Source organism: Physcomitrium patens, chromosome 12 (assembly GCF_059467195.1).
Source record: "Physcomitrium patens ecotype Gransden chromosome 12, ASM5946719v1, whole genome shotgun sequence".
NCBI classification, from domain to species: Eukaryota; Viridiplantae; Streptophyta; class Bryopsida; order Funariales; family Funariaceae; genus Physcomitrium; species Physcomitrium patens.
In genome coordinates, this window is record NC_143421.1 from 3430919 (window position 1) to 3441529 (window position 10611).

Here is a 10611-nt window from a genome sequence, read left to right on the forward strand (position 1 = left end):
CAAATATATGTCTATGAAGCTTCTAAGAAGCTTTGCCATAAGATAATATTAAATCTATTTACATTTACATTGTACCTAATACTTCTAATTTAGATATATATGTATATCTATGATAATATTAGATTGCTTGCCTATCCATAAAAAATTCCTTGCTAGTCTTTAATTGATTTAATCTAGTCCAAACTATAATAAAATCACTCCATTATTAACAAACATATTATCTCTTTAAGCTCTCTAATCCCTAATGAATTAAAAATAACCCTAATTTTTACTTAGATTTTTGTCTTAGCTTCAAAATGGTTGCATTAAAACACCAATAAATTATTTCACAAACTTTTGATTAGTGATCCTTATTCTAAAGAATAGTATTGTGGTTGAGATTGTGAAAATCCTATATTATTGGCAGCTCCATGGTGCTCCTTACAGTGTTCGATTACCATCAGAGATGTCTCATAAAACTATGTCCGTATCTGGTATCATGTTCCCTCCCAGCAATTCGTCTACTTTTTCCCGGACCCTTGGCAACGTTTCTAGTGCTTCTGCAGCAATCGGTGAATCTGCAGCTGCCACATAATGTGGTTGAAGTATCTGAACAAGCAGTAATCTTACGTCACTGTCTTTCAAATCTTCTTCTGGCATTTGGTTCAACAGATCCAATGCTTTCTCTTCATCTTCTCCTGCTACATATGCACGGAACACCCTGCATAACAATCGACCAATTTGCTAAGTAAAACACTTATTCCAAAGTTAAACTCATGAAAAAATGTACGAATTACTTGTCGATTCATACCGTTCAGATGCAAAAGAGTTGGAAGATGACGGAAGTGGATGTTTTCCTTCAAACCCTTTCAGAGGGATTGTGGACAAGAGCAATTTTCACATCTAGATGAGATTCGTAAGAACTCATTGTTCTGATTACTAACCAGACTGCATCATTTAAGTGAAACACAGCTGCTAATCCGCACGATAACTAATGGATGATAAAAGTAAGGAGGAACTACAACTCCTGATAAAGAGATTCCAAGACCATTAACGAAACAATAATGATGAAGTGTACAATGCTATCCCAGATTGCTTTTATGTAGTGTGAGCCCTAGCATATAGTCTAATCATATTAGAAGGCTGTTAAAGTAATACGATACCTGATCATAGAGAAAATATTTAATTGCAGACCCTCTCGCTCCATCTCTTGAAGCACTCGATGAGCTTGCTGAGAGTCATTCAGGGCAGCACATCCATCCAGGAGAGCTTCCAAAGACATTCGAGATGGTCGCAATCCCAACTCTCGCATTGCATTTATCACTAGAAAACCATCGTTTACGTCTAACCAGCGCATTTCGTTTTCATCTTGCCCTCCGGTAGAAATATGCAAAAAAATCTGCGCATAAAATAAAACAAACAAACAAGCTCAATATCTGTTAAGCAAAAACTGCATGTCAAAGACCAAAGACCAGCTGAAACTACACTCTTGCAATGGATAATGTCTCGACCTTGTCGAATAAAACACCTTCGTCGGCGATGCCCTCTTCCTTCACCTTTCGTAGAAAACTGATCGCACGCCTGTAGTTCTCTTAAGTTATCAGTAATTAGACCACTTAGATGAGACGCTTTTAAAAAGGAAACATCAATTAAACTCAGCTTAAGCAAAGACAATAAAATATATATCAAGTTGACCAGATCCTTACATCTCATCTTCGTGTATAGACACACATATATATATATATATATATATATATATATAAACACATATCTATATATTTTCAAGCCCCTCTTGTAAGATCACAGCAGAGTCACTAGAATATGAAGGTACATCTCATTCGTTAGAGACATAGAGAAGGCTATCTGGACTTATTGTACTATCGGAGATAAATTTGTTAGCATAATCAACATGCAGAGGAAAGCAATAAAGTTATCTTATAAAGCACAAATTGAGACGAGATTGCAAAAAACTCAAAGCATACCCAAGTTGGTTGTGACGGATACATGCAAGAACCGAATTTATGCACCGAATGTTGAGATGTTCTGCACGTTGCCTTAAATTCATAAAAGGCCACTTGCCATCTCCTCGAGCATCCTCAAATAACTCAAACATCTTGTCCAGATCACCCACTTTACCAAGCGCTGCCTGCATACAGTCATACAATTCAAGAGCCAAATGAAAAAGATATCTTGTATCCTGCAACAGTAAGTGCTGCAACGAAGTCAAACAACAACAGACAATATCAGACTGATGATAACAGACAATATCAGACTGATGATAACAGACAATAACAGACAAATCCATATGAGGAATATGGATCATCCAGGCATTGAGAGCAGAGGAAATCACGTACCAAAAGAGTGCCAACAGCATATGAATGTGGTAGTAGGCGTTCCCTTTTGAAAACTGCATATAACGCTAAGGCTTCCTCCAGGCGACCAGTAACAGCAAGCCCATGTAAAATGGCACTCTTGGCCTCAATTCCTGCTGTTTCGCCGCTTTTTTCGAGGCTCCTAATCATCTGAACATAAAGACATTATTCAGTTTTATTCATTTATTTATTGAATGATTTGCTTAGTTAAAAGAGTTTTGGTGCTTTCATTTTCGTGCAATCATGAAAGTGCTATGAGCCTAATCAACTGAGATACAACTGATGTACGAGTAAGACTCGTCATAAGTTGGTGACCGCGCCACAACCAAGCCACTTGGATGAAGGAAATATTTATCAATCGTTCATTCAAAAGTTCAAGTAGATAATACTCCATAGCAGAAGAGTAGCAGAAGTTCTTCTGTAAGTGGGAAAGAGATGCGCTTACCTCGATACCACGATCAACATTGCCACATTTCGAGTATACAATAATCATCACAGTGTATATGGACTCATCTGGCCTTATTTCACGCTCTTGCATTTCTGCAAAAAGCTACAGATCCACACTACAGCTTTAAGGGCTTCAGAATACGAAAAAACGATCATATCAAAGTGTCTCCGCTGGTATATTACGTGACCACCTGATATCTCATGATTAAACAGAAAAACTGGATAGCTGAACTCAAGGGATCGCTTTGTCGGTAAGAAGTGCACAGGTCTACTTCGAAAAATGCTCAACACAAAAAAATACCACAGGCAATTGACTGGTCACCTGATCTGCCTTGTCCTGGTCTTTGCTCAGAGAACAGGCAAATATGAGAAGGCGGTAAGTGTTCACATCTGGCTTCACACCAGCTGCATCCATACTCCTCATAACTGCTAGGGCTCGATCAAATCGTCCCTGCTTTCACAATGTCAGCACAAGAAAATTCCCATCTGAACTTTCAGCTAAGATAGAAGAAAAGAAATCTATACAAAACGAGATAGAACACTAGTTACCTCGCACACTGCAAGTGATCTCAAACCTTACTACAAAAGTGTACCGATCAGTAAGTGAATAACCTGCATAGCAAAGCCTTGAATAAGAGGGTTGTAGCAGTGAGTATTGGCCTCCACACCAAGCTCCTTCATTTCGGGAAATAAGCTACACGCCCTCTCCAACTGATTCGATTCCAGGTTGTCCAAGTAAATCTCATTGACTTCTTTGATGAAACTCAGAAATCGGAATATTGCTCAATACGGAATGAACAATCATTACCAGCTGATTTTTCACAAAACTCAGTGTGTGTCTTCAAATTACACAGGAAATCTAGCATGTCCAGGACTGGGAAGAATTATACTTACATCACCAATCTTGACACAAGCACTTATAAGTGAGTTGTATGTCACAACAGTCGGCTGTACTCCCAGCCGAAGCATTGCCGCTTTCATTTCAAATGCCTACCTTCCAGCAACATGAACCCAAGTTTTGCTTTATTTTTCATACATACTACTTGTGTCTTTCACATCAACATAAACTGCCAAGCATATAATATTCTCAATTATTGCACCATAAGCGTAAACCTACCTCATCAATCATTGTCCACCGCCCAAATTCTCGAATAAATGGATTGAAGGAGAACGAAGAAAGCTCCAAGTTTCTTACTTGCATCTCGTCCAAGAAATCAAGGCCTTGAGAAATCTGGTAGCACAGTAAAATCAAAGCGTTTACAGAACAAAAATCTCAAACACACTTTCTCAAGGATGAAGGATACGCTTCAACAATATCTTCCGGTACTCACCTGACCAAATATTTGATCAAAATATATATTAAAAAACACAGAAAAAAGAAAGAAAAGAAAGAAGGAAAGAAGTCTAGACTCCCACTTGAAAGCACAAGCAGCACAACGCCCACAAGACCAATCTTACAATTTCCTAGACCAACGGTCATAGTTGTAAAAGAATAACGCTGGGCTTCTCACCTTGCCTTGTTTGCAGCAGAAGTCTATGAGGATATTGAACAGATGTTGTCCTCCCTTGACCTGAGATACAATCTCCAGCTCTCTAAAAGCATTTATGGCATCAGCCAGCTGGAAAGAGTACAAACAGAAGTGTGATTTTTTATTCCAAATTAAGTGTCGCAAGAAACAATCACCGTAGGCAACCTTAAACTGCATTTGTTTACTTAGAAAAATGAACATTATCACCAAAACTTCAGTTGTGAAATGATTTTGTCAACTCTACTACATGGTTGATGAAATCAGCAAACATCAAGATGTGCAGAAGAGCAGATATGCGCTCTTGATGAGTTGTTTGGCTTATACCTTGCCGGCTTGACTAAATCCTTGGATGTAGGCGTTCAAGTAAAAGGTCATTTGTTGATCACTGGTACCTATAATACCAATCCGCATTTCAAGATAATGTTGGTAAGTAGTTGTAATAAAATAAGGATGCATATCGTCCGGACCGGACGGATGTGATAACTTCACGCTTTAAGGAAATGCTGCCTTCAACATAGTACCTTTAGTTTTCAACAAAGAGAAGGCTTGCAGAGCAGCATCGCGCTGAAAATGTCTGCCGAGACACTGCATTGCAGTAACCACACTAGCACTCGACTTTATGGTGGGTATAACTTTCGGGAGCAAGTCCACCACAACAGATATGTTATCCTCCTTTGCCAATGCCGTCAGGAACCGAGCTACCATATTTCCCATGCCATTGAATCATGCGTGCCCCATCAGTTTCCCTATCTCTCGAAAGAAAATCAAGAATAATACATTTATAAAAACAATAACTTTTGTGATGAATTGCCCTTCTCCTAACAAATAAAAAAAAAAACAAAGTACCTTTACTGTACAAGAGAATATAGAAGAAAAAAAATCAAATCATTGGTAAAAGAGGCGTCATGACATTAAAAGCCTCTTCTATCCATAAATTGTATGATGCAAATTACTGTTATTCTCAGACAAAAAATTCTGAAAAGTCTGCAGAATTTTCTTATGATTTCCAAAAAGTAGCTTCTTGATTATCAAAATGTGAGGAGTCTTAGTTTTCCCCTGAGATTAAAAAAGGTTGATGCATCTTGGGAACAGCTCTTTTGAATGGAGTATCATCGAAAGTACTCACAATCTAATGACGAAGGCAGCTTCTGATCCAACTTCTTAGCAGCAAGGTAAAGAGACTTTGCTCTTTCAAAATCACGTGACTGCAGAAAAAGTTGGATTTCATAGTATTTAAATACTCCATCAAAAGGCACTCCATCGTCTTCCATCAACTTCCGCAGTTCTTGAAACTGACCTACATTTCCCTTAGCAGCAAGCCATGACATTATGGGCTTATAGGTTAACTTGTTGGGAAGTATATCCTTGCCTCGCATCTCCTTTATTAACTCAAAAGCCCTTGTCACGTACAGCTCCTGAGTAGCTGAAACTACTTTAGTACCTTTCCCATCCTCCTGCAGCCATTTAGGCACAGTATAAAAACAGACAGTGAGATCTCTGCTTCCTGAATTCTCAGACCCGTAAAATGTAGTCAACACACGAGATCTTAACGCATCTTCAGTATTCTGTTTCCGTCAACTTCTACTTAAATCAGAAATTAAACAGCACCCAATTAAAACCAAGAGAAACAGCAGCGCGGAAGAAACAACGGCAGAAATGCAGAATCTCACCCTTGCCACTATCTCCATGAAAGCCTGTACCAAAATCGTGTACGGGACCACGTTTGGAACTACCCCTATAGACAGCATGCGTTGGAAAACCGGGAGGACATAATGAGGCCGTAACTCCCGAATACGTGTCATTAAACGAGAATACATAACAACATCCATTGATGTATGCAGCGTCTCTTTCTCCTTCTCCGCTAATTCATCGTGCACTACTAACATCTCTTCAAGCTTATTTTGCTTAACGAGATCGAAGAGGCGTCTCACACCCAATACAGCACTATCAAGGTGTCTTGTCATGACTTTATCAAGTTGATAGTCTCTAGACCAATCCTTTGAACTGCTGATGGATGCAGCATGGACATTGTTATTGTCAAATTCTTCAGCAAACTGCGCATCTAAGGACGAAATTGTTGAAACAAATTCATTTGAACTATCTGATTCTGCAAAATTTGAGACGAAGGTCATTGTGAGATGAGCTGATTTCTGAAGTGGAGAAAAAACACTTTCAAGTCTTTACAAGCGTTCGACAATCTGACCAAGTATTCATAGAGACCTATGATGCTTAGCGCAAGCTCTTAAGAAATTTAAAATTGATAAAACCAAAGATCTCAGGTGCTGGGAATCAAAAGAGAAAATCTACAAAAAACACTCGCGAATCCTAAGCCATCACATTGTCACATCGCACCATCAAATTCATTGTACCACACAAGAATTACATGCAAGACCCCATTCAATAGGCATGTCATAAAATCATAGTTATTTTGGGCGAAGATGAATATCTTTTATTTTAAATTTAATTGGATGACAACATTTCACCTTAGTCACGGAATCAAATTGCAAGTCACATTTAAGTCCTCCTGCAATAGCATTCACGTACTTATTTACGTAACAAGCTACTTGAGTGCATTATTTTCTTTGCGCCACTTTGGGCTCAATCTCAATTAAATACGTGAAATTTGAAGGCACCTGTTGCTGACATAAGCAACTTTATCACATAAGTATTCAACTTAGTGCAACGTAGAACAACCCTGTGAGACAGAACAATGTGAGAAGTTTTGGGGAAAAACCTGCAGCAGGGACGCAGGACTCAGCCAAAGTGTGCGCAAAACGCCGGGAGGAAGCTGACACTAAGTGATGTCGCTGAACAAAGTAGCCACGGCACAGGAGTCGCAGTATGTGTGCCATCGCAGACAGATATCACCTCCTTCGGCAGCATCAGTCCCTTTCAAACATTCGCAAAATCTCTTCTAGAACGTCTCGGCCATATGCTTATTCCACTGTGGACTCATCCTACGAGATCGCCAATCCATTCTCACCACGACAAAACCCTGACTAAACCTCAATCCACCAATTATTCTTTTCTCAGCCAAGCTGAAAAGCCTATCCCTCAACGCACTTGGTTCAATTGAGCAGCTCTAAACCAACGCAAGTAGCTGACGACAAGCAGGAGAAGAGCTGGTAATATTGATGAAGACTCACCTCCGCGAATTCTCATATCCGGTACCAACACTGATTCTAAAGCAGTTTAGATTCTCATCCTCAAAAAAATAGTGATGCTATAAATCAACGGACCTTAAATTCCAACAGACCATTGGTATTCTACAGTTAGAAAAACTTATTGAGATATGCTTGCAATGCGCGATCGTAAAGCACCCATCGACGCATGCACACTTCGGAATGAAGCAGAACAAAGTGGCAACAACAACTTAATCTAGATTTAGGGTTTGGATCAAAGCATGACCATTCCACGTATAATTGTCGAATAGACTTCGTATCACTTTCTGGCTGGGAAAGAATCTCTCCATATGAACACAAATTCCAGATGGCGAACAGTGTGCAGTTCCGACAAAAGGAACACGATGAATAGGGGAACATGGACGAGAAATGAACGATTGAAACAATCGGTGAATAGTTCGTTGAGAACTGGCGACGACAAGTTTCTCGCTGGAAGATAATGAGTTTCCGTTTGGTTTGTTTTATTGCTGAATTATTCGCGAGGTTATGTATGTCTCCCTCTGATTTGTGGCAACATTTGCTCATCGCAATGTCGATAACAATTTCTTACAACGTTGGTGTCGAAATAGCTTCATTATGAGTGTTTTCAGTAGTTTTTGGTTATGTAGATGAGGTGGAAGTGACCCACAGGTGCAAGATGGCTCAGCAATGGTGTGCAGAGATATTAAGAGTCATGGGAATTGTGGCGGGTTTGGTGTTCATGCCTCTGCTATGCTCAAACTGGTGCGTACTGTTTATATTTTTATTTTCCATTGTTTGCTACATCTCTTTTTTTAATTGAGTATGTGTGCGGGGTTAAATTTGATAATAAAATTTTAATTATGTCTTGTAGAGCTCAGCTTTCAAGGATACCTTGTGATTTTAAGTGAGATTCGTTTTTTTTTTTTTTTTTTTTTTTTTGTAAAATGATTTTTTCTATTACTACATTTTCATATACCATGAGGTGTGCTTGGATGTAGAAGGTAAAATAGAATTTGCAACAAGAAAGTTCTAACAATTCTAATAGAATCCTAAACAAACTCTAATTAAATTATAACAATGCTAATCCATCTCTAATCAACTCTAAAAGAAGTCTTAAAGAACTTATAAAAGAAACATAAAAAAAATTATAAAATAATCTTATATATATATATATATATATATATATATATATAAGAAATCATAAAGAAGTAGAAAAAAAATCTTAAAGAAATATTTAACAAATATTAAAAATAGAAACCTTAAATGAAGCCTTATTAAACCCTAATGTAATCCAAAACCATCCCTAGTTAAATCCTAAACCAATCTTAATCAAATCTAAATGAAATCCTAAATCAATCCTAATCAAATTCTAATAAAACCGTAAACCAACTCTAATAAAATCTTAATGAAATCCTAAACCAATCCTAGCAAAATCCTAAACAAATTCAAGAAAACTCAAAGTAAATCCCAACCAATCCTTACAGTTGTTTTAAAATCTCAATAAATACTAATCAAACCATTTATCTCAACTCAAATTTCACCCACATTTTAATCTACAAGCAAGTAACAAGCATACAAAATTTGAGAAAAATTGAACTTATCAATGAAATGAAAAAGCTCCTAAACCTCTTAGATGTTGGCAGTCTTTCTTCTCCAATTTAGATGTTGAACTTTGAGCAATTATTTTTCCTTATTAAATTATTTAATTGCTTCAAAAATTGGTTGGTATGTAGATTTCTAAGTCTAAATAATTTTTACTAATTTTAGCTTCAATCTAATTAGTGGATTTTTTAGAATCATAAAAACCCTCACTGATCTTAAATTTCAAAAATCTAAGATCCTAATTTAATAAAACTTTCATATCCTTCAATTTAACTATTTGATTGATATCAAATTTTTCAAATACATTGAAGACAACCACAATGAAAAAATCACAAAATTTTACTTGTAAATGTGCTATAGTACTCATACAATATTCAAAATTGTATTTTTTTTTTTTTCTTAAAATCCAAAATCCATGAATACATCTTTCACTTTGAAAAGCCCTCAAAAACTCAATATGATTCCAAATCACATAAAACTAACTCTTAAAAAACCTCTCTCTTATTTGCTTTCAAATTTCACTCTCTAATTAACCAAAAAAATCCTAGAATCACTATAGGTACATGGTTTTGTACCTTAGAATCTAATTTTAATCCAAGTTCATAATTGGTCTTCTTTGGATATCAATTCTTGATATTTTAGGATAATATTTACTAAAACCTATTTTTAACTCCTTCCTAAAGATATCTATATGATTTAATTTCTTAGTATATTTTATTTTGCTTTATTTATGGCCTTATAAAGTAAGTAGAAACTTCTTTTATAAGAAGGCAGCTTTAACACTTTTTAATTTTTACTACCTCCTTGTCTATTATTTATGTTTTTTAAAAAAATTGCTAAAATATTTTTATTTAATCTCTTTAAAGTATAATTTTTTTTCCTCTTTCACCTAATGATCGTGTTATAACACAATGTCTACCTCCCTTAAACTTAAGCATCTCTTAGTATGTATTAATGACTCTTCAAAATATTGATGTAGGATTGTCTTTAACTTAGTCAAATTCTTGATCTCCAATTTGCTCCTCCACTTATATTTCAATATCACTTGATAGATTTTGATCTTCATCAAAACATGTACATAAATTTTTTTGTCTAAATAACTTAACTCACTCATTTATTATAGGTGGCTTCAATTTTGTTTCATTAAGTTTTTATAACAAGTATGTACCATTATCAAGTATATATCATTAACAAGTATGTAAAAAATATGAATTTTATTATAATATATAGTTCAAACCAATACTTAATTATTTTTTTGTAATGTACTATATTGGTTATCCAAACTATTATCATAGACTAAGATTCAATTACCCTTTTCAATTATTTTAGGTTCTAGTTGATGCATTTTATCAAATCTTTGTTTATTCTTTTTTTATGCTTCTTTCAATCTTTCTATTGCTACTTCAATATTCTTAGGTCTTCTTTCCAATTATTGAATTCATAATACTAATAGCTTTTTTCTATTAAAATCATCCTTCTAAAGCAACACTCTCTACGTAGGTATTATTTCTTCTACTGGCATAACTAACTTTTGTCCAC

General features: G+C 36.1%; 1 protein-coding gene across 3 annotated transcripts; it reads right to left on the minus strand.

Annotated features, from left to right (window-relative positions):
- Positions 1 to 305: 305 nt before the first annotated feature.
- LOC112290000 (pentatricopeptide repeat-containing protein At4g21880, mitochondrial) lies at positions 306 to 7756 on the minus strand. 3 transcript variants are annotated; one of them, XM_090254608.1, is made up of 17 exons: positions 7474 to 7661; positions 7062 to 7326; positions 5998 to 6434; positions 5454 to 5781; positions 4849 to 5025; positions 4652 to 4719; positions 4310 to 4417; positions 3916 to 4029; positions 3693 to 3788; positions 3411 to 3509; positions 3121 to 3249; positions 2797 to 2901; positions 2334 to 2501; positions 1962 to 2125; positions 1491 to 1560; positions 1143 to 1378; positions 306 to 700 (listed from the first exon to the last, which is right to left on the minus strand). In XM_090254608.1, the coding sequence occupies exons 2-17, from the start codon at positions 7177 to 7179 to the stop codon at positions 451 to 453; spliced, it is 2667 nt and encodes an 888-aa protein (XP_090110734.1). In that variant the 5' UTR covers positions 7180 to 7326; positions 7474 to 7661; the 3' UTR covers positions 306 to 450. The 3 variants fall into 3 exon arrangements, with proteins under 3 accessions (XP_090110734.1, XP_024391600.1, XP_024391603.1); XM_024535832.3 differs by having other exon boundaries at positions 7062 to 7756; XM_024535835.3 differs by lacking the exon at positions 5998 to 6434 and having other exon boundaries at positions 7062 to 7708.
- Between the last annotated feature and the right edge of the window lie 2855 nt (positions 7757 to 10611).